The sequence below is a fragment of the Balaenoptera borealis genome, assembly GCF_965194805.1.
Source record: "Balaenoptera borealis genome assembly, chromosome: 16".
Classification (NCBI taxonomy): Eukaryota; Metazoa; Chordata; class Mammalia; order Artiodactyla; family Balaenopteridae; genus Balaenoptera; species Balaenoptera borealis.
Window position 1 is genome coordinate 73,946,189 of NC_138872.1, and position 24,062 is coordinate 73,970,250.

The window sequence follows — 24,062 nt, forward strand, 5'->3', positions numbered from 1 at the left end:
TGCCATACAATCTGAGTGGCGTGTTTCTCTCTTCCTCCTCACACACTCCTGTGTTGCTGGATCTGCAGAGCCACAAATAGCATCTAGTCCGGTTCCTGTGTTTGGCATCCCCTTGAACAGACTTCTGCTCTAAGCTTCTATGTATTGTGACTTTTGGCTTCGCCCAGAGCTTTGGATGGACTATTCCAATCCAAGCTGCGAGACTGGAAACTATGCTGATGGGAGATTCCTTTGATGTGGAGCAGGATGGAGTGAGAGAAGGGGTAACCAGGATCTCCTGATGTTTCTGTTAGAGCCGGAGCTGCTTCTTTTTTATAAATTTATTTGTTTATTTATTTTTTATTTTTGGCGGCGTTGGGTCTTCGTTGCTGTCCGCAGGCTCTCTCTAGTTGCGGTGAGCAGGGGCTACTCTTCGTTGCAGTGCGCAGGCTTCTCATTGCAGTGGCTTCTCTTGTGGAGCATGGGCTCTAGGCACACAGGCTTCAGTAGTTGTGGCGCATGGGCTCAGTAGTTGTGGCTCGTGGGCTCTAGAGCGCAGGCTCACCAGTTGTGGCACACGGGCTTTAGTTGCTCCACAGCATGTGGGATCTTCCTGGACCAGGGATCAAACCCGTGTCCCCTGCATTGGCAGGCGGCTTCTTAACCTTGGCACCACCAGGGAAGTCCCGAGCCTGAGCTGCTTCTAGCTGAGGCTGGGACAAACCTTCAGAGCTGGTTTGAAGTGGGAGGTGGAGTGAGAGGGCCTGACTGTTATCCTCTGACGTCAATCAGCCCTTAGATGAGGGCTGCCTGAGGTGAGGATGTGACCTTGGGTGAGGTGGCTCTCCTCAGCTGAGGCTACTATTCTTGAAGGTGGCTGAGGCTTATCTATGGGGGTCACTCCATAGATAATGTTAATTTGTGCTTCATTCCTGAAAGGGGATCTTCATTTCTGAAGGGGGATCACCGCGTCCCCCATGAATTTACAGAATAGTGTATTGATATGAAACTAGGCAAGAATAGGATGAGAAGACATAAGAGGAAGCAGTGGGAAAGGAGGCAGGAAATGGTGTCTTGTTTAAGTGGGGGCTCTTTTACCCACCATAGCACAGGCCCCAGGCCAGGCTCATTCACCTAGGAGAGAACCTGGCTTCACCCTTGACTCTGGTTCTGTCTGTCTGTCTTCTTCTGTCTTCACCCACAATCCAGGCCTGCAGGTTTCTCAAACGTTCTGCTCCGAGGGACCCGTGCTCAAGGGTCTTTGGTATGTTTGGGACTCCAGGTCTGCTTAACATCTGGCCTCCCTGGTCCACTCGGAGCTACTCCCTTGGGTACACTGCTTCATCCCGGGAACACCACCAGGGCACATTGCAGACACTCTTGGCTTGCAGGACCCAGGCTGAGGACTCTGCTTTTATCTGAAGAAGCACTGCCTCTTCTCATCTTGCTTCTGAAAGAAAGAAAAGAAAAAGAGAAAGAAAATATATTTTATGGGATTATCCTTTTAAAAACAAAAGACACTGGGAGCCATGGAGATGTGATAGTTGGGTCTCCCTCAAGAAAGAACGTGTCCTTCAGCTGCCAGGTGTGCAGGTAGCTGACAGCCTCCAGATATCTGCATCTCACGATCTGCCTCAGTTTTCACACCGAGGCCAGGGTCTTACTGGGCAGCCCCAGACCATGATACGTACGACAGGGACACTAGGACCTGGATATTTTTGCCCAACATACGATTCCTCTATGGGCTATCTTTGCTCCCTCTCAAGAAAATGAAAAGATAACCCACAGAATGAAAGAAAATATTTGCAAATCTTATGTCTGATCAGTGGCTTGTCCGCAGAATATATAAAGAATTCTTGGGCTTCCCTGGTGGCGCAGTGGTTGAGAGTCTGCCTGTCAATGCAGGGGACACGTGTTCGAGCCCTGGTCTGGGAAGATCCCACATGCGGCAGAGCGGCTAGGCCCGTGAGCCACAACTACTGAGCCTGCGCGTCTGGAGCCTGTGCTCCGCAACAAGAGAGGCCGCGACACTGAGAGGCCCGCGCACCGCGATGAAGAGTGGCCCCCGCTTGCCGCAACTAGAGAAAGCCCTCGCACAGAAACGAAGACCCAACACAGCCAAAAATAAATAAATAAATAAAATTAAAAAAAAAAAAAAGAATTCTTACAGTGCAATGGTAATAAAAACAAACAAACAAACAAATAATCCAATTAAAATATAGGCAAAGGATCTGAATAGACTTTGCTCCAAGGAAGAAATACAAATGGCCCAAGGGCACGTGAAAAGATGTTCAACATCATTAGCCATCAGGGAAATGCAAATCAAAACCACAATGAGATACCACTTCATATGACCAAGATGGCTAATCAGAAAAACACATGAGCGTTGATGAGACTGTGGAGAAAGTGGAACCCTCAGACACTGCGGGTGGCAGTGTGAAATGGTGCAGCTACGTGGAAAACAGTCTGGCAGGTCCTGAAATGACTAAATGTAGGGTTACCATGTGACCCAGCAATTCCACTCCTACATACATCCCCATGAGAAATGAAGACATATGTCCACACAAAAACTTGTACACAAATGTCACAGCAGCATTATTCACAATAGCTAAAAGGTGGAAACAACCCAAATGCCCATCAAGTGAGGAATGGATAAACAAAATGTAGCATACCCATACAATGAAATATTATTTGACCATAACAAGGAATGCAGTGCTGATACGTGCCACAACATGGATAAACCTTGAAAACATTATGCTAAGTGAAAGGAGCCAGTTACAAAAGACCATATATTATATTATTCCATTTGTATGAAATGTCTATAATAGGGAAATTTATAGAGAGTAGATTAATGTTTGCTTAGGACTAGAGGGAGATGGAGGATGAGGGGTAATAACTAAAGGGTACAGGATTTAGTTTTGGGAGGTGCTGAAGTTGTTCTAAAATCGACTATGGTGATGGTTGCGCATATTTCTGAATATACTAAAAACCATTGAATGGTATGCTTTAAATGGGTGAATTGTATGGAATGTGAATTACATCTCTATAAAGCTTTTTTTTTTTTTTTTAAAAGAATACAGTGTGAAGAGAGCTGTGGTCATAGGGGCATACACAGAGTGCTGTGACAGCAAATCTAGAAAAAACAGAAAAAAAGGCCAGACCACCCCAGGCTAGGATAGTCAAGGAACGTGTTTCAGTGAGGCCCCGAAAACCTGGTGGGACTTAAGAAGAGGTTAAGAGGATTCTCAGGGTGAAGACTGTAATCTGGGACCCAGGTGGGAAGCCTGAAGTGGGGAATGGAGTCCAAGTAGTTAACTTTAGAGTAGCTAGCTTGGACATGGAATACAAAAAAGGGAAGAGAGAAAAGGGAAACGGGAAGGTTCTTATTTGAGCACTACTGCTGTGAGTTGGTTTCGGATTTGTTGAATGTTTAAAGCCAGATCTTTGAGGCTTGGGTACTTGGGTGAGTTCTCCGAGGAATCCTTTTCTTCAGTCACTAGATGTGAAGCAAACACACCTCTCCTTCTAGAAAATTCTCTCCCAAAATTTTCCTCCTTAAATCCAGTTGCCAACCTTTTTAGACCTTTGACGGGGCAAAGAGTTAAGACTAAAGTAACTACTTTTCAGAAACCTTATAAATTTTAGCCCAGGGTTTCCCAGCCTCAGAGCCACAGACAATTTGGTTGGATAATTCTTTGCTGTGGGCACTGTCCGTGCACTGTAGGCTGTTTAGCACTGTCCCTGGCCTCTACCAGCTAGGTGGTTAACACCCTCACCTTCCAGTTGACAAGCAAAAACATCTCCAGACATTTCTCACTGCCAGATGTCCCCTGGGGGTGTTGATGACAAAATCGCCCCGGGTTAAGAACCACTGACCCAGCCCCCTTGCTACTCAAAGTGTGGACCATGGACCAGTACCATAAGCATCATCTGGGAACTTGTTAGAAATGTAAATTGTCAGGCCCCCACCCTAGACCTGCTGAATCAGAATCTGCGCTTGAACAAGATGTGTGATTTGTATGCTCATTAAAATGGGAAGCCTGGTCTAGTACACCGCGGCATGCGGGATCTTAGTTCCCTGACCAGGGATCAAACCCGTGCCTCCTGCAGTGGAAGCGTGGAGTCTTAACCACTGGACTGCCAGGGAAGTCCGGAAACTGACATTTTTAACATAAAAAGAAAAAAAATATCAAGGCCATGGCCTGGCCTTACTGGCACAGTATTCTCTTGCACCGGCCCTTAACTCGGGGCTTGCGTTTGAATCTCCACAACCTTTCCCAAACTACATGGGTCCAGGGCCCAGATTTCTGATTCAGTGGGTTCAGGGCCTATGACTTTTGAGACGTCTCTCCAGGTGATGTGTTCTCAGTTAAGGTCCCCTGGGCTAACTTTACTGGATACTTAGCTGCTTCCTTCCAAATCAACTATCCAAGTTGCAGAATCTCTTGAGAGAGAATAATTGGCTACCAAGTGAGCCCTGGCCATGTTTCAGAAGCACAGGGGAAATAGGGTCATACTTGGATTCTGGAGTGGAATCTTCTCAGGCCTCCAAACCTGGGGAACTGTTGTCTCTGGGAGTCGCCAGTTGTCGAATCCCCTTCTCTTGCCTGGAGGACCCAGGGAGCTGCTCTTTCTGTCATCACACCCTGCACTGCACACACCCCTGCTGAAACTCTGGCCACCAAGCTCAGGCATAGCATTCCTTCCAAGAATACCCAGGCTCTCTTAATTTCCTCTGTGTCCTCGGACAAGAATGGCTGGAAAAAGTGACAGGGCGGGCTTTCTTGGAAAGCAATCTGGCCTGCATCAGCATTAATGAGTAAAATGTGTCCTCATGTGGCTATTCCCCAACAGACAGCACATTCCCAAGCTATTTTAACTCATCGGTTCAGAAATTCTAGAGCCCCCATCCTCAGTCCTTGAGGTCTGGATCCTTTTTCTCCCAGAGAATCAGACCCAGACATCATTGATTAAAGGTTCTATAAGTCTCAGAGAATAGTTCGCTATCTATCATCTATCTGTGTATCTGTCATCTCTCTATCATCATCTAGATATAGATTGACAGTTGTAGAGATATTTATGTTACAAAGTGTTAAGAAATTCAACTGAGGAAATGTTAAAGATCTTATTGGCTTTATTGAATGATTCATGAATCGGGCAGCATCCCATCTAGCAGATAGAAAGGAGCTCCCAGGAGCTGTACAAAAGAAAAGACTTACTGGCAGAAGGAAGGGGGTAAGGAAGTTAAACTAGCAAAAAGTGGATTGGTTTCAGCAAGGTCACCTTTCTTTAGGGGAGAGCAGGGGTCTATCAGGCAGATTACCTCACTGACCAGGTAATTCCTCATTGACCGATTTAAGATTCGATTTCCAGGAGACGCCAAAACTATAATTATTATTATTTTCTAATAAGTTTATAATTTGTTTATTTATTTTTGGCTGTGTTGGGTCTTCATTGTGGTGCACAGGCTTCTCATTGCGGTGGCTTCTCTTGTTGCAGAACATGGGCTCTAGGTGCGCAGGCTTCAGTAGTTGCAGCACGTGGGCTCAGTAGTTGTGGCATGCGGGCCCTAGAGCGTGCAGGCTTCAGTAGTTTTGGTGCGCGGGCTCAGTAGTTTTGGTTCGCGGGCTCTAGAGCACAGACTCAGTAGTTGTGGCGCACGGGCTTAGTTGCTCCACGGCATGTGGGATCTTCCTGGACCAGGGCTCGAACCCGTGTCCCCTGCATTGGCAGGTGGATTCTTAACCACTGCACCACCAGGGAAGTCCCCAAAACTATAATTATTAAGTCTCACTTAGGTGCCATGGGGCTTAGTATAAGTGACTCCATTTTGGGCCTGTTGTCTTCTTTTTAACAAAAATAATATAATCTTGATTTAGAAAGTTTGGAACATGATACAATTTTTACAACCCTGTTAAAGTTTAGTGGCCAGAACCTTCTTGGAGCTGTCAAAGTAACTTAGAAAATGCCAAGAATAGGCAGCCTTTTAGAATCATAGAAAACTAGACTATCTTTATTATGCTTCCCAAGGCCGTGGAAGCAGGCCATACACCATTTCAGGCCCTGTCCAAAGGAATGCATTTTCCCAGTCTACTGGGTCTTTTATTGTCCTACAAAAGTTAATTTTTTTTTTCCTTCACAAATAAACATGCAATTGACTAGTTTCAGTGTGGTAAACACCTGACTTGAAGCTCAAGAGTCACCAATTTTAGTTCAGCTAATCGTTCCCACTTTTGTGTCAACTGGGTTAAGTTCATGAGACCTTTGTTTCTTATCACGGATCAGCACTGTCATTTGTATAGTATTTTTCTCTTCAATTAAATATTTAAATAATGACATCAGTTGCTGTCCTGAGAATGATGACAACTGGTGATGCTGAAATGGGACTCTTGGCAGCTACGCAGCCCCCCCAGGAGTTAGCCTGAAATCATCCAGAGTCAGATGAGAGATAAAAGTGCAAATTCAGGCTTTGAAAAGTGCATTAGGTCTGTCCATGTATAGTGTATGAAATGTATGAATGTGTAGACTGTTTTAAGTCTTGAATTTAGCAAAGTTGAGGACTGTCTGTGTGTATAGGAATACCCTTTCCCTGCAGCACCGTATCTCTAAAATTCTTCCCTCCAATCTCCTGAAAACTCAGAGCCTGACTCTCCTATCACTATAACAACCCCTGCCTCATGGTGAATAGGGTCATTATCAAGAGTGGCAGAAGTGGTGAAGACTTTTAGTATTTCTCTTGAAGTCCCATCTGGAGCTTGCATCTTATTTTGGGGGCCTCTTGATATCTTGACCTATGGGACACTTGCCAGTTGGGCCTATAACAGCCCTCGAGTGATCATCTGGGTGATCATAGTGACAAATATGGTAATTAAATTCTAACCAAAGTTTGCCATCCACACATAAAAATAACACAGGTGCTTAGAATAGATAAATCCTGTGTAAAAAGGAGGATAAGGGTGATCACCTCTGATTAATTATCCCAAGAGAGGCAGCAAAATTCCTGCAGAGGAAGGGAACAGAGTGCTGGTCTGTGCTAGAGAAGGTTCTCTCTAGGGGCACCAGACTGCAGTCCAAATTGTGAGCCTGTTAAGGCCAGGTGCCAAGGCTCACTTACCTGGGATCTGTTTGAGAATACCCGTTTTCAGTCTACTCAGCTGCATTAGGTAGGACTCTTGGTTGTGAGTGGTAGAAACTCAAAATAGCTTAAGCCTGAAGATGGATTTATTTTAAGGAACAGTGGACCCTTGGAACCAATGGATCTCTTGGAACATGGGTGTCTTGGAACCCAGGAGCAAGAATGCAACTGGGCCTCAGAAGCTATATGGAGTCAGAGACTCGAACACCACCAGCCTCTCTGTCTTGTTTCTATGCCTCTCTGAGCTTCACTCTTTTTTCTCAGCAATGCATCTGCCTCCAATCCTTCAGACCAAATCATCTGAAAAATGATTGTAGAGAGCTCCTAAATTTTATATTTTTACAACCTCAGACACCAACAAGAGCCTGTTTCAATTCTCTATCAGTCTCTGGTTCAAAAAATCTGGGAGAAGGCATTCATTGGATCAGCTTGAGGCAGGTGCCTTCCCTTGAGCCAATCAGCTGTGGGCAGCAGACAAGGTCACATGAAAACCGGGCAGCCTGGAAGCAGGAAGCAAGGAGCAAGGGCAGCAACTAAAAGGCGAGTAGTGCCAGCCAGTCATTCCTGTGGGGTGTCCACTGAGCCAACAATCCCACCATTTTGATGTCTTCTTTGGTATTCATTGATCTATGTCTGAGGCTAGAGAAATATGCCATGTTCATAGATTGGAAAACAATATTTTAAGGATCAGTTCTCCCCAAATTGATTTCTAGATTATACATATCCTTATCAAAATCTCAACATTTTTTTTCTTTTTTTTGGTATTTGTTTTGTTTTGTTTTTAGATTATGATTTTTATTTATTTTGTAAGTTTTATTTATATATTTATTTATTTATAATTTTAAAATGATTATATTCTATTTATTTAGGTCTTTAATTTCTCTCTTTTTTTTCCAAAACAAACAACTTTTTATTCAAGTATAGTTGATTTACAATGTGTTAGTTTCAGGTGTACAGCAAAGTGATTCAGTTACACATACGTGTGTGTATATATATATATATATATATATATATATATATATATATATATATATATATATATATATATATACATACATACACACACACACATATATATATATTCTTTTCCCAATTCTTTTCCACTATAGGTTATTACAAGATACTGAATATAATTCCCTGTGCTATATAGTAGGTCCTTGTTGGTTATCTATTTTATATACAGTAGTATATATCTGTTAATCCCAAACTCCTAATTTATCCCTCCCCCTCCCCATTTCCCCTTTGGTAACCATAAGTATGTTTTCTATGTTTGTGAGTCTGTTTCTCCACATGTTTGTTTGTTTGTTTATTTATTTATTTATTTTTGGCTGTGTTGGGTCTTCGTTTCTGTGCGAGGGCTTTCTGTAGTTGCGGCAAGTGAGGGCCACTCTTCATCGCGGTGCGCGGGCCTCTCACTATCGCGGCCTCTCTTGTTGTGGAGCACAGGCTCCAGACGCGCAGGCTCAGTAATTGTGGCTCACGGGCCTAGTCGCTCCACGGCATGTGGGATCTTCCCAGACCAGGGCTCGAACCCGTGTCCCCTGCATTGGCAGGCAGATTCTCAACCACTGTGCCACCAGGGAAGCCCTCAACATGTTTTTTAATAGAACTTGACAAGCTAATTCTAAATTTATACGAAAATACAGAGGGCCAAGAAGAGCCAAGATAGTGGTCTGTTCTGAAGCTCTGGTCTAGAAATGATCCACTTCTTACTTACTCAAGATGTGACTTTTAAAAAAAATGTTAGAAAGAAAGAAAAACTAGCAGCATACTACCCACACTTTTCACTCAATAAAGGAAGGGAAGGTCAAAAGCAAGCTAGAGCTCCATAGGCACAGCCAGAAGCTTGTTCACAGGCACACAGGAAGGAAGATCCAGGGGGAAAAGAAGAACAATTAAGTGAATAACGGGGAGAAACTGTGTCCTATACAGTAGGTGCTGCCTTCCTTCCATCCTCTGACTCTCATGAGAGAGTATCGCTGGTAGCCCGCCCTAACTGGAACATACTGGAAAGGGAATTTTGGAGTCTATAGATCAGCCTAGCCAGCTTGCCACTTCACACGTCCCCTGCACTAGTGTGAGTGCCGGTTTTGATACATAATGCCAGGATACAGTCATCAGTCTCACCTTATCCTGCACATCATTGCCAGCGGCTGACCCCCAGCTTCTGGCTGTGTCTCTTGTGGTCAGGCTCTTTCCCCTCCAAGCGGCACTGCCCACCTTGTCCTTTGAGCCAACCTCAAATCCAGCATGTGCGTGTGTGCAGGCCTCTCCGGCTGTTCAAGGCCCAGCTGGCCCCTTTGCTCAGACTCCTCCATCTTACACCCCAGAACTCCGAGCCCCTCCACAGCAGTGCAGAGATTTGCTCTTTTGGGAATGGGGTTCACCTCCGCCCACAAATGTTTCACTTAATCAAGGATTTGTTGTTTTAAAAGTGACTTTGCTGGTGACTTTATTTGCATTAAGGGCCTTCACATTCCCCTGCTGCCTGTGGCCTAGAATTGCTGACTTCAGCCCTTCTGGGAGCCCTGGGCATGGAAAAGCCCTGCAGATTCTGCATCCATATTATGCTCGTTGTGTGTGTGTGTCTGTAAATATTTTACCAGAATGTAAACAAACTGTGGGCCTGCTGCCTTGTTCACTGCTGTGTTTCCAGTGCCTGCACAGGGCATGGCACGTGGTGGGCACTCAATAAACATGTGTCAAATGAATGAATACAGCATACATGCACATTTCTGTACAAGGACCTGGGTACAATGTGTAAACATCTCTGTGTAGATATGTTATTTTGTGCATGTGCATGTGTGTGTGTGTATATGTGTGGCAGGGGGAGGACAGAAATATTTGGGTAGGCCCAAAACAGCCATCAGGGACTATTTTATTATTTTTTTATTTTTTTATTTTTATTTTTTTTAAAGGAGTTGCTTGTATTTATTTTATTTTATTTTATTTTATTTTATTTATTTATTTATGGCTGTGTTGGGTCTTCGTTTCTGTGCGAGGGCTTTCTCTAGTTGCGGCAAGCGGGGGCCACTCTTCATCACGGTGCGCGGACCTCTCACCATCGCGGCCTCTCTTGTTGTGGAGCATAGGCTCCAGACGCGCAGGCTCAGTAATTGTGGCTCACGGGCCCAGCTGCTCCGCAGCATGTGGGATCTTCCCAGACCAGGGCTCGAACCCGTGTCCCCTGCATTGGCAGGCAGACTCCCAACCACTGCGCCACCAGGGAAGCCCCAGGGACTATTTTAATTACTCCTAATCATCAATATAGAATTTGTTAGAGAAATATGTGGAAAACTAACATATACATGAGAGCATACATAAATTCCTTCCATGGCAAGTTGACTGGTGGCCCCCAAAAGATATGTACTAACTCCCAGAAACTGTGAGTGTGACCTTATGTGGAAAAAGGCTCTTTGCTGATGTAAATAAGTTAATGACCTCACTATGAGATCATCTGGGATTATCTGGATGTCCCTAGGATCCTGCCCCAAATCCAATGACAAGTTTCCTTATAAGAGAGAGGAAGAGGAGGCCATGTGACCACAGTGGCAGAAACTGGAGGATACGGCCAAGGAAGCCAAGGATTGCCAGCAGCCACTAGAAGCTGGAAGAGGCGAGGAAAGATTCTCCCCTGGAGCCTGCAGAAAGAGCCCGGCCCTGCTGACGCCTCGATTTCAGACTTCTGACCTTCAGAACCGTAAGAGAATAAATTCCTTTTGTGTTAAGTCCCCCATTTGTGGTCATTTGTTATGGCAGCCACAGAAAATGAATACACCTTCTGTCCAGCACACAAGAACTCGTGGCCAGTTTGTCCCAGGCTGTGTGTGTCCTGTGGGTGTGCACCCCCTACTTTCCACCGTGACTGCCAGCCCATGGTTGTGTACAACAGCAGAGCAGATATTTGTAAGGAGTGGAGCAAACAGGCAGGGGGCTGTGAGGGAGCCTGGCTGGGAAGGCCAGGCCAGGCCCAGAGGTCTGGAACCCTTCAGATTCGCTGGGGGCCCCTGGAAATATTCTGGAAATAATGCCTGTAAGGCATCCCCCGCCCCCCTGGCACTGAGCAGTAGGGGCCACCAGGGAATAAGGAGGAAAGGATGGTCTTCCTGCTTCCTGCAAACTGGTCCCTCTCCAGGTCATGATTCTGGTGAAGGGGCCGGTACCCTTGAGGCTGCCCTGAGGTGCCTGGTGTGGTGTGACTGCCACCCATACCTCAGTGAGCTGCTGCTCAGCTCCCAGCATAGCACTCAGACTGCCTGCCCTGCTGTCCGCACAGTTTCCTGTCCCCAGTGCTTTTCCTTCTCTGCCCATCCCGGTTCTGTGATCTCCAGAGCCTCAGCTCCGGGCCACCGGCCAACTCCACTTTCCTTAAATGACTGGCAGGCACATCAGGGCCAGGCAAGAATCATCGTCAGACGGGGAACAGGATATTTTCACCGTCTCTGAAATACTAAGTCATTTCAACAGATTGCTTATAATTACAAAAGGAAAAACTGTAACTTCTCAGTGGAGAAACCCGGCAGATACCACCTTAACCAGATCATCAAAGTTAACATCAGCAATAATGGGACAAACTGACCTCGTGTGTGCCTCCTGCTGCCATGTGCTGTGAAAGGCACAACCTCACTCTCGGGGCCTTCCTGCCCCCCTAAATGCATAACCTGAGACAGCAAAGTCAAGTCAAAGGCTATTTTACAAATAACTAGTATGCCTTAAGAATGAAAGAGGGAGAAACTGTTCGATATTGTAAGAGACTAAAGTGATACAACTAAATGCAACGCATAGATGATGTGAATCAAAAATGTCACCTGCCCTATCAGTAAACAAAGGATGCTGCAGCCATCAAGCCATCACATTACAGGCACCCCCGAGGGTGAGCCCTGTGGGAACTCAGGATGGGAAAGAACTGGATACTGGCCCTGGATAGCTAAGGTGCCTATCAAAGGAATGATTTCAGTGACCCCAGACTCTTACATCTTCCCATATATAGAAAAGCACTAAATTCATTACCTTGAGATGTCTGGTTGTTTTCTTTAATTAACAGTATTTTTTTTTTTTTTTTGAGTGTAGAAAGCGAGATTTATTAAGTACACTGCAAGGGAACAGCCGGCAAGACCAGGGTCTGCCAACAGTAATCTTTTTTTAAAATTAATTAATTTATTTATTTATTTTTGCCTGTGTTGGGTCTTCGTCTCTGTGCAAGGGCCCTCTCCAGTTGCGGCGAGCAGGGGCCACTCTTCATCGCGGTGCGCAGGCCTCTCACTGCCGCGGCCTCTCCCGCTGCGGAGCACAGGCTCCAGACGCGCAGGCTCAGTAGTTGTGGCTCACGGGCCCAGCTGCTCTGTGGCATGTGGGATCCTCCCGGACCGGGGCACGAACCTGTCTCCCCTGCATTAGCAGGCGGATTCCCAACCACTGCACCACCAGGGAAGCCCCAACAGTAATCTTTTGATGTGCCAGCTACCAGGTCTTTGTTGCTAAACGCCTGTGTACCCTGGATCCTCCCTGACCTCTTTGGAGCCGTCCCTCAGAGCCGTCTGCGAGGCTACTCCCGGGCTTGAGTGCTCAGAAAGTCCTCCGAGGGACTTTCCTGGCGGTCCAGTGGCTAAGACTCCACACTCCCAATGCAGGGGGCCTGGGTTCAATCCCTGGTCAGGGAACTAGATCCCACAGGCCGCAACTAAAAGATCCCGCATGCTGCAACGAAGACCCAGCACAGCCAAATAAATAAATAAATATTAAAAAGAAAAAGAAAGTCCTCCAAATGAAACATAATTCTCAACTTTTAGGTTGTACATTTTTTTTCCGTAGACAATGAGAATGAAAAAAATGGTTGTGAAGGACATAATTGGGACAACTGGGGAAATTTGACTAGGGACTGTATATGTAGATAGTAAATAGTATCATATCAATGTTAAATTTCCTTCATTGGATCATAGTACAAGAAAATGTCCTTATATTTAGGAGGTACCAATGAAGTATTTAGGGGTAAAGCGACACAAGACACAATGTCTGTAATTTATTCTCAAATGGTTCAATAACTAAAAATAATGATAATTATAGCTAGCTAGCTAGATGGATAGAGAGAGATATTAAAGCAATTGTAGCAAATGTTAGCAATTGATGAATCAACAGTCACTTGGTAAGGGTACATATATTGGAGTTAATTGTACTATTCTCACCAATTTTTTTCTAGTTTAAAAAATTTCAAAATAAAGTAAAAAAAAAACAACTTTGTGAACTATGGAGATGTAGAACGAAGTGAACTGTTGATTTTTCAGGGAGATGCTGTCCCATCATTCAATTTAATCCATCTCAGCAAACATTCCAAGGCCTCTTATGGGCCCATAAACAGTGTTGGGTGTTGCAGGGAAAATTCCATCCCCCATCTAAGCAGCTCCCTATCTGATGGGGGTGAGGGGGGAGAACCAGACAAATAACACGAAGAACAAGAATACAAAGTAGAATGGGAGAAAGGCCTTAAGAAAGGTGTAAATTGGGACACAGGTCACAAGAGTCACAGAGATGAGACCCTTCCAAGTGGAGTTGGCATTTCAGTGTAATGTAAGGTTGGCTGAATTTGCACTGGTAGAGTTGCACTGAGTTTTCACTGGCTGGGTTGAGGAGTACAACACAAGTAGAAGGCTATGCATGAGCACAGGACCAGAGTGGAGACAGGGGCACACTGAGTGGTGAGCAAGTCTTTGTTGCCTTGAGTACCTTTGTTAAGTATGTGTAGGAAAGGCAGTGCTTGTCTTCTGCTCTTCTTAGGTTCAGTGGCTGTAGCCTGAGAATTAAACTGACAAACAACACATTACAGGCATACCCTGTTTTTTCATGCTTCGCTCTGTTGTGCTTCACAGTTACTGTGTTTTTTCTTACGAATTGAAGGTTTGTGGCAACCCTGCAAGGAGCAAGTTTATTGGCACCATTTTTCCAACAGCATTTGCTCACTTCATGTCTCTGTGTCACATTTTGCTAATTCTTGTAATATTTCAAACTTTTTCATTATTATATTTGTTATGGTGATCTGCGATCTTTGATGTTACTGGTTGCTTTTTTTTAATTTGGCTGCGTTGGGTGTTCGTTGCTGTGTGCAGGCTTTTCTCTAGTTGCGGCGAGCGGGGGCTACTCTTTGTTGCCATGCGCGGGCTTCTCATTGCAGTGGCTCCTCTTGTTGTGGAGTACAGGCTCTAAGCGCGGGGGCTCCAGTAGTTGCGGCACGCGGGCTTAGTAGTTGTGGCTCGCAGGCTCTAGAGTGCAGGCTCAGTAGTTGTGGCGCACAGGCTTAGTTGCTCCACGGCATGTGGGATCTTCCCGGCCCAGGGTTCGAACCTGTGTCCCCTGCATTGGCAGGCGGATTCTTAACCACTGTGCTACCAGGGAAGTCCTGATGTTACTATTATAATTGTTTTGGGAGCCATGAACTGCGCCCACGTATGATGGCAAACTTAATCAATAAATGTGTGTGTTCTGACTGTTTCACCAACCAGCCATTCCCCCATCTCTCTCCCTCTTCTCAAGACTCCCTATTCCCTGAGACACAGCAATATAGAAATTAGGCCAATTTATAACCCTACCATGGCCTCTTAGTGTTCAAGGGAAAGGGAGAGTTGCATGTCTCTCACTTTACATCAAAAGCCAGAAGTGGTTAAGCTTACTGAGGAAGGCATGTTGAAGGCCAAGACAGGCCACAAGATAAAAACCTCTTGAGCCAAACAGTTAGCCAAGTTGTGAATGCAAAGGAAAAGTTCTTGAAAGAAATTAAAATTGCTATTCCAGTGAACACACAAATGATGAGAAAGCAAAACAGCCTTTTTGCTGATGTGGAAGTTCTTTTTTTAAACATCTTTATCGGAGTGTAATTGCTTTACAATGGTGTGTTAGTTTCTGTATATAACTAACAAAGTGAAACAGCTGTATAACAAAATTGTATAACAAAGTGAAACAGCTATACGTATACGTGTATCCCATATCCCCTCCCTCTTGCGTCTCCCTCCCACCCTCCCTATCCCACCCCTCTAGGTGGACACAGAGCACCAAGCTGATCTCCCTGTGCTACGCGGCTGCTTTATGGAAGAAGTTTTACTGGTTTGGTTAGAAAATCAAATCAGCCACAACATTCCCTTAAGCCAAAGCCTAATGCAGAGCAAGGCCCTAACTCTCTTCAGTTCTGTCAAGGCTGAGAGAGGTAAGGAAGCTGCAGAAGAAAAAGTTAAAGCTAGCAGAGGTTGGTTCATGAGGTTTAAGGAAAGCAGCCTACTCCATAATATAAAAGTGCAAGGTAAAGAGCAAGTGCTGATGTAGAAGCTGCAGCAAGTTATCGAGAAGATCTAGCAAAGATCATAAACGAAGGTGGCTACACTAAACAACAGATTTTTCAATGTAGACAAAACAGCCTTCTATTGGAAGAAGATGCCATCTGAGACTTTCATAGCTAGAGAGGAGAAGTCAACGCCTGGCTTCAAACTTCAAAGGATAGGCTGATTCTCTTGTAAGGGGCTAATGCAGATGGTGACTTGAAGTTGAAGCCAATGCTCATTTACCATTCTGAAAATCCTAGGGCCCTTGAGAATTATGCTAAATCGACACTGCCTATGCTCTATAAATGGAACAACAAAGCCTGGAATGACAGCACATTTGCTTACAAATACTGACTACTTTAAGCCCACTGTCGAGACCTACTGCTCAGAAAAAAAGAATTCCTTTCTAAATATTACTGCTTATTGACAATACACCTGGTCACCCAAGAGCTCTGGTGGAAATGGACAATGATATTGATGTTGTTTTCATGCCTGCTAACACAACCTTCATTCTGCAGCCCACAGATCAAGGAATAATTTTGACTTTCAAGTCTTATGATTTATGAAATACAGCCATAGCTGCCATAGACAGTGATTCCTCTGATGGATCTAGGCAAAGGAAATTGAAAACCTTCTGGAAAGGATTCACCATTCTAGATGCCATTAAGAACATTAAGAATATTTGTGATTCATGGCAAAAGAGCAAAATATCAACCTTAACAGGAGTTTAGAAGAAGTTGATTCCAACCCTCATGGATAACTGTGAGGGGTTCAAAACTTCAGTGGAGGAAGTAACAGCAGATGTGGTGGAAATGGCAAGAGAACTAGAATTAGAAATAGAGCTCGAAGATGTGACTGAATTGCTACAATCTCATGATAAAACTTTAATGCTTGGAGAAGTGCTTCTTCTGTATGAGCAAAAAAAGTAGTTTCTGGAGATGGAATCTACTCCTGATGAAGATTCTGTGAAGACTGTTGAAACGACAACAAATGATTTAGAATATTATATAAACATAGTTGATAAAGCAGTGGAAGGGTTTGAGAGGATTGACTTCAATTCTGAAAGAAGTTCTACTGTGTGTAACATGCTATCAAACAGTATTGCACGGCTACAGAGAAATCATTCATGAAAGGAAGAGTCAGTCAAAGCAGCAGACTTCATCGTTGTCTTATTCTTAAAAATTGTGCATTTTGAGACGCTTCACATTCTGTCTATGGAATATATATCTCTCTAAATAAACTTACTCTCACTTAACTATGGCTCGCTCTTAAATTGTTTCCTGTGCAAAGCCAAGGACCCTCCCTTGGCGGTCCCAGGGACTCATCCGAGACCTGGGATATGACCATTCTCTCATCCCCATTCTCCTGCAACAGTTGCATGTCCCAAATTGCAGTTCTTTGCTGCTCCTTGATAAACTCATTTTGCTGATAAAAATAACTGGCTCTTTTATTGTTTTAGATGAACAAATATAAGCCGAATAAAGGCAGCTGGGACTGACTTGTTCACTGCTGTGTCCTCAGCACCTAGAACAGTGCCTGGGTGCAGGACATTGGTAAATCCCCAGTGCTGGAGTCCCCCAGATCCTGCTGGGAGTAGCACGCTCTTCGAAGAAGCTGCTTGCCCTAGGAAAGGGACCTGGGAGGGTGGCAAGAAACTGGTAGCCTCTGCAGCCTCTTTAACCAGGGAGGGAAAACCAAAGCCACAGGAGAAAATGGCCCTCTTGAATTAGACCACAGGAGGCCTGAGCAAGCTCTGTCCAAGAGGCAGGGCCCAGGAAAAGTCTGCACTGGTGTCATGGGTCGGCATCCATGGGCAGAGAAGGTTTGGCTGCTCCCTGGAGCATCTCCCATCCGGGCCCCTCCCCTCCCTGGAGCTTTTCTCCACTGAGGGTCAGAGACTTGCCTCAGATGGAGGCAGACCCTGTAGCTACTCCAGCCAATACGCAAAAGCACCCAGCATCTCTCTTTTGTGTAACCTAAACCCCTCATCCTGAACTTCCAACTTAGTGGTTCTGACACCTCGTAGGGGAGCAGAATTTACCTGGGAGCTTTTTTTCTTTTTTTTTTTAAATGTAGTGTAACGAACATACAGAATAGTGCACATGTGTGTATAGTGTGATGAATTTTCACAAAGTGACCAAACCAGGTAGTTCCCAAGTCAGGAAACAGGATATCATCAACTAGCCTCTCTGAAGTTCCCCAAGTGCCACCTCCTAGTCGCTACCCCCATCTCTTTCCCTTGGGAGTTGGGGGGATCCTTCTCCCAGAGTTTCTGCTTCATAAAACTGACCTGATGCCCAGCGTCTATTTTACAAAGCTGCACAGGTGGTTTACTTGCATAGCTAAGTTTGGCAACTACTCCTGGAAGTCATATAATCTTCTTTGTCATAAGTGGAACCAGAGGCAGCTTTGCTCCTAGTCTTCGGCTCAGCACCAGTAGCTGTCTAGCTGGGCTTACCCGTGAAGCAGTGGGCATTTCCTGCATCTGGGGTCTGCAGAGCACGGGGGGGGGCAACTTCTGGACTCAGGAAGCCCAATTGGTTGGTTCCAGCCTGGGCATGTGGCCCTCCCTCCCCGGCGGGAGTTGCACTAAGAGGTATTTTTGGAAGGTGCAGGAATTCTGTAACCATTTGGAAAATGCCTGCTCATAGGCTGGGCTGGATTCTCATTTTAAAATGCTGATGTGGCTGAGGGGCCTGACCTGGCCAGTTTTCCTGGATCTAGGGGTGGGGAAAGTAAAGAGGCATGCTCATTTTTTTCCCTTTTTCTTTAAATTGTATCACCATTTTCTTTTTGTCTCAAATCCCTCTAACCCACAAGCTTCAAGAGAATTGTGAGGTGTCTCCTGCAGTTCATGGGCTCTTTGATGCTGCTTGCAGGTAAGTGTTTCATCTTGTCTCAAGTCAGCCAGGGCTCTGGGGTCACTTCAAGTCGAATGAAAGTTTAACCCTCAATTCCCCATCAAGGATCTTTGGCTCTGGAGCCCTCACCTGGAGTCTCCCTGCCCTTCCAGGCAGGACCCTGACTGCCCTCCTACTCTCTTCCCTGTGTCTCTCTCTGCTTTGCCCTGCTGCTTTCATCTTTATTGAGAGCAGCAGCTTTTGTTTTTTTAAATTAAGTATAGTTAGTTTACAATGTTGAGCTAATTTCTGCTGTACAGCAAAGTGATTCAGTTACACATATATATACATTCTTTTTTATATTCTTTTCCATTATGGTTTATCACAGGATATTGACTATAGTTCCCTGTGCTATACAGTAGGACCTTGTTGTTTATCCATTCTCTATATAATAGTTTGCATCTGCTAACCCCCAGCTCCCACTCCATTCCATCCCTCCCCCTCCCCCCTTCCCCTTGGCAACAAGTCTGTTCTCTATGTCTGTGCATCTCTTTCTGTTTCATAGGTAAGTTCATTTGTGTCATAGTTTAGATTCCACATATAAGTGATATCATATGGTATTTGTCTTTCTCTTTCTGACTTACTTCACTTCGTATGATAGGTCCATCCATGTTGCTGCAAATGGCATTATTTCATTCTTTTTTATGGCTGAGTAGTATTCCATTGTATATATGTACCACATCTTCTTTATCCATTCATCTGTTGGTGGACATTTTGGTTGTTTCCATGTCTTGGCTATTGTGACTAGTGCTGCTATGAACACAGGGATGCATGTTTCTTTTTGAATTGTAATTTTGCCTGGATATATGCCCAGAAGTGGGATTGCTGGATCATAAGGCAGCTCTATTTTTAGTTTTCTGAGGAACCTCCATATTGTTTTCCATAATGGCTGCACCAACTTACATTCCCACCAACAGTGTAGGAGTTTTCCCTTTTCTCTATACCCTCTCCAGCATTTGTTATTTGTAGACTTTTTAATGATGGCCATTCTGACCGGTGTGAGGTGGTACCTTACTGTAGTCTTGATTTGCATTTCTCTAATAATTAGTGATGTTGAGCATCTTTTCATGTGTCTGTTGGCCATCTATATGTCTTCTTTGGAGAAATGTCTATTTAGCTCTGCAGTTTTTGCTAACCATCCATTCACTCACCCATCCATTCATTCAACCAGTGCCAGGCCCTGTGCTGAGGACAGCATGGAGGGTCAGGCTGACAAACCATCTTCTGTCATCACCATTTCTGCCCTTACCCTTGACAACTCTTTGTCCCCACTTCTCCACTTCCTCCCAAGGCCATGTCTGTGCTCTCTGAAGGACCTCTGTTCTTCCCTTGCATGGCAAAGGTAGCCTGCCCTCTCCATTATCTGTGTCCAAACCCCTTGCACCCGACCCTCATTTCCAGCTCCCTTGGGCTGAGACAGAGAATAAAAAAGTAGAACCTGGCATGATTCTCTTCCCCAATTTTCCATTTCTGAGGTCCTCCCCGTCCCTTCCACCTCCCACCTCCACCACTATCCTCTCTCCACGCCAGAGCCTGGAATGGAAGTGCCATGAGTGGGGAGCTGCTGTACTTTTGTCCTTCCAGGGAATTCCCTGGCAGTCCAGTGATTAGGACTCTACGCTCTCACTGCTGGGGCCCCAGGTTTGATCCCTGGTCGGGGAACTAAGATCCTGCAAGCCATTCAGCGCGACCAAAAAAAAAAAAAAAAAAGAAACCAAAGCAAAGCCAACAACCCCCCAAAATAAAAGTGCTGCAGGGCTGGGCTGCCTCTTCAGTTCTCCTCAAAGCCTGAACATTCTTCGGTGTATTGCACGGAGACTCTCCTTCCAGGAGGTGAGATGACTGTAGGAAGGTGTCCTCACTTACTCTCAGCCAGGCCTTCTTGCTGAGAGATGACTCCCTGAAGTAGAAGCCAGGCAAAGGTTGAACTAGAAGAGGGCAGTGGCTTCCAGGTACTCACTGGGGTGTCAGTGAGCACTTGTCTACTTCCTCTCTTTCCTTGGGCCTACCAGCCTGTTTGGAAGAAACAATCTCTGAGCCTTTGAACTGCCTATCAGCCAGGGGACGAAGCTGTCTAGGCCCTCAGGTGAGGTTCTCTGAGTCTGAGCTGATCACCTGGAAGAGGTAAAGCTGGGGAAAGAAAAAATAGATCCAGAGTGTTCAGAGTATGTGAACTCAGTATGAGACTTACTAAATGACACAGAGCAATACATATGTCACATAAACCAGATATTCATATAGGCTTGATCAGTGAGTTTTCCAGAAAAGAGTTCTTTTCTTAAAAAAAAAATTATATATTTATTCATTTTAAATAGGTAATCCAAGCACAGGGCACAACATTTTAAAAAGTGCCAAAGAGTATATGTAGTGAAAACTAAATGTCTTTCCCTCTCCTGTACCCAAGTTCTTCAGTTTCCCTCCCAGAAACAACCACTGTTGCCAGTTTACTGTGCATCCTTTTGGAGATTGTCTCTGAAAATCACAAGTGTGTGTGTGTGTGTGTGTGTGTGTGTGTGTACTTGAAAAAAATACAAATGGACATATTATATATACTGTTTTTAACATTATTCTTTTCACTTAAGAGTATATTTTGGAGACTTTTTTCTTAACATATATGGGTTGGGGGTAGATTTGGAAAGCAGAAAAACTTGTTCCCATATGACCCTGAGCTTTGCTTCAGATCAAGCAGCTCCTTGTTTGGGGCTGTTTTTTTTTACAGACAGTGTGGTCCCTGGGCCACCTGAAGCTGTCTTGCTCAGGGAGACATCCTGCCACAGGACGGGCAGGGAGTCAACCTCCCTGCCAGATTTCACTGGGATTCATGTCCCCCGTTCTTACTGAATTCCTCACATCTGGAATTTGTTCTCAGAGTTTATATGTGAGATACCAGCAGCAAGCCCCCACCTGGCTACTCAAATTTTTGTTTTCAGGTCTTGTAGGTAGGTGAAGTATTTTCTGGGTATTGTGGAGGTCATCTCAGAGCTGCATTTCTGGCTTGTGGAGAGACGATGGCAGGGGCTGTGTTTAAGGGATTAACGCTCCATGGTGCTGGCCGTGGCTTCAAGATTACTCAGGTCAGGGTGAGCTGCTTCCCTGAAGGGGTCTGGAATGCAGGAGGTGGAATGGGACACAGCTCTTACTTAAAGTTAAAAGACTTGTTAAACAAACAACTTTGGGTGCAGATGTATCTAGAATCACCTTGCAGAATGCTGTGTCCTTTCCCTTTCCTCTTGCTTTCTGCCTGCCGACGTTGTTCATTTTCTTTTGATGAGCTTTGTAATCCTAGTGGATCATTTCTGATGCACCAAAGCAGCTTGGGTCAAAATCAGATCATCTTCTTCATTTGATTTAAATGTTCCATAGAAAAATATTGTGGTGGGTATTTCTTTAAATTTCCTCAGGTCAAATTGCTTACAAGGTTTTGCCAACTGAATAAAGAGAAAACAGTTAGATATACTGAGCCCTGGTTCTTAGAGTGGCACTACAGCCTGGGGCTTTCAGAGGTTTGTTACCTTATTTGCTCTTTTTAAAAAATAACAGCTTATTGAGATATAATTCACATACCATACAATTCACCTACTTTAAGTACACAATTCAATTTTTTTGGATATTCACAGAATTGCACAATCATCACCACAATCAATTTTAGAAGATTTTCATCAATCACTCCCCCCGCAGAAGCCCCATAGCCATTAGCATAGCAATCACTTTCTGTTTTCCCCCAACCTCCTCAGCCCAAGGCATCCACTAATGTACTTGCTTTTTCTATGGATTTGCCTATTCTGGACATTTCATATAAAGGGACTCATGTAATATGTGGTCTTTTGTGACTGGCTTCTTTCACCTAGCACGATATTTTCAAGATTCATCCCTGTGTAGCATGTATCGGAACTTCACTTCTTTTTATGGCCAAATAATAGTCCATTGTGTGGATATGCCATATTTTACTTATCCATTAATCAGTTGATAGACATCTGGGTTATTTCCACTTTATTGGCTACTATGAATAACGGTGCTATGAACATTCATGTACAAATTTTTGTGTGGACTTTACTTGATCTTTACAGCAACTCTCTGAGGTACATATTCTACAGACCTCATTCTATAGATAACAAAACTCATTCCAAGACGGTAGACAGGAATTGTGAATACAGCTGTTAGATTCCTGAGCCTATGCTTTTTCCAATGTACGTTCATAGAGTTGAAATAATTGCTTTGACAGAACCTCGTGTGGATATACCTGTAGGTATTGTGAACACGAACGGGTATTTTTCAGTTGCGAAATTTCAGCCCTCTTCCCAACGTCCCCCTTCTCTTTGCCCTTTTCTCCTTTCCTAGTTTTCACTTCTTTCTTTCAAGTATCAGTTCCCCGCCCCTGTGGTGGGGACAGAATCTATCACTCACTTTGGTGTGTAATGAAATGTGTGAATCTGATATTTATATTTTTGAGTCACCCCAATGAGATGAAAGCTCCTCTGCCAGCAGCAAGCACAGAGGCGGTATCTGAAGCAAGGACAAGCAGAGAGAGGATTTCTTGGAAAAGCTCATTCTCCTGTCCTGTCCCAGGGTTTCAAGGATGAAGGGCACCCACATTGGAGGTTGGGGCTACGGTGGACAGCCACCTGCCTCCGGCTCTCCTCCAGCTAGGTCGCGCGCACCGTTGCTCGGCAACAACCCGCTCACACAGGTGGCGGCCCCAGAACCCCGAGGGGAGCGCGCACACGCAGGGACGCAGGGACGCCCGGGCGACCCCGACGTCAGACCCACCCCGCCCCGCAGCGCCTGTCAGACCAGGCGGGAGGCCGAGCCCCGCCCCCCTCGGGGGGGGGGGGGCAGCCAGCGGAACCCACGAATCAGAGAGTCCGACACATCCCCCGGCCAGGCGCCGGGCAACCAATCGGCGCACGCGTGTGATCCCACGCCCGTCCGGGAGGGCGGCTGCAGGCGCTAAGGCGGCGACTGGGGGAGTCGCTGCTGAGGCGGCTGCGGGCCCGGGTCGCGTCGGCGCAGCTCCGCGCGGCCGAGCCGGGCTGGCAGCAGCTGGCGCCTGGCGGTGAGGGCGGGCTCCCGGGGTGGGTGGAATGGCCCTCACCTAGGGCGGTGGGAGAAGCGGCTGAGCCGAGGATGCTGGGGAGGCGGCGCGGCGGCTCCTCACTCATCCCAGGTAAGGGGGACGCCGCGCTCGCTGCGGCTCGGGTCGGAGCGCCGCCCCGGCCCCGCTGTGCTCCCGCCGCCGCCCACTTAGCTCCGAGTCCCGGCCGCCTCTGTCCTGGCATCCCTCGGCCCCAGTCGCCGCCGGCCGCCGCATCTCCCCTCTGCCCTCGGGCGGTTGTCCAGCCTCGCCCCCTCAAGCGCAGACCCCGGCGGCCCGGCCCGGCTCCGGCGCCCACCCCTTCCCCCAGCGCCGGCGTTTCCCTGTCTCGGGCTTCCTTTTGGCCCGGCTCGCCCCCGCCGTGGTCGGCCTCCCGCCCTCTCCCTCCCCCTCCCCGCCTTTCCCTCTCTCTCGCGGGGCTGGCACTGTTTCCCAGCCCCCGCGGTCCTTCGGGGCGCTTGCCGGGGATGAGACGCCCCGGCCCCCCCGGATTGGACTTTTGCCCTCACCTCTACCCGGGCTTCCCTTCCTCAGTCTCACCCCATCCTTGCCTCCTATACGGTGTCCTCTGGACATTTCACTCGCGCCCTCCCACCCCCACGCCATGTGTCCCTGGGTTTTGCCCTTTTGCTCCCAGTTGCCTTCCTTTCCCA

At 46.1% G+C, this 24,062-nt stretch overlaps 2 protein-coding genes across 10 annotated transcripts in view; both read left to right on the forward strand.

Moving 5' to 3' along the window:
- The window catches only part of CRCP (CGRP receptor component), a 91,512-nt gene extending 74,840 nt beyond the window's left edge, over positions 1-16,672 (forward strand). For both annotated transcript variants that reach the window (XM_082358688.1, XM_082358690.1), the window contains one exon: positions 15,140-16,672. In XM_082358688.1, the coding sequence (XP_082214814.1) occupies positions 15,140-15,421 (282 nt within the window). In that variant the 3' untranslated portion in view covers positions 15,422-16,672. The remainder of the gene's footprint in view (positions 1-15,139) is intronic.
- A 6,574-nt stretch (positions 16,673-23,246) lies between these two features.
- The window catches only part of TPST1 (tyrosylprotein sulfotransferase 1), a 121,872-nt gene continuing 121,056 nt past the window's right edge, over positions 23,247-24,062 (forward strand). For 3 of the 8 annotated variants that reach the window (XM_082358627.1, XM_082358628.1, XM_082358629.1), the window contains exon 1: positions 23,252-23,481. The gene's annotated coding sequence lies outside the window, so the exon portion shown is untranslated. Of the gene's footprint in view, positions 23,482-24,062 lie in introns of all 8 variants that reach the window. The other 5 variants (XR_014235322.1, XM_082358624.1, XM_082358625.1 and 2 more) reach the window with 3 other exon arrangements.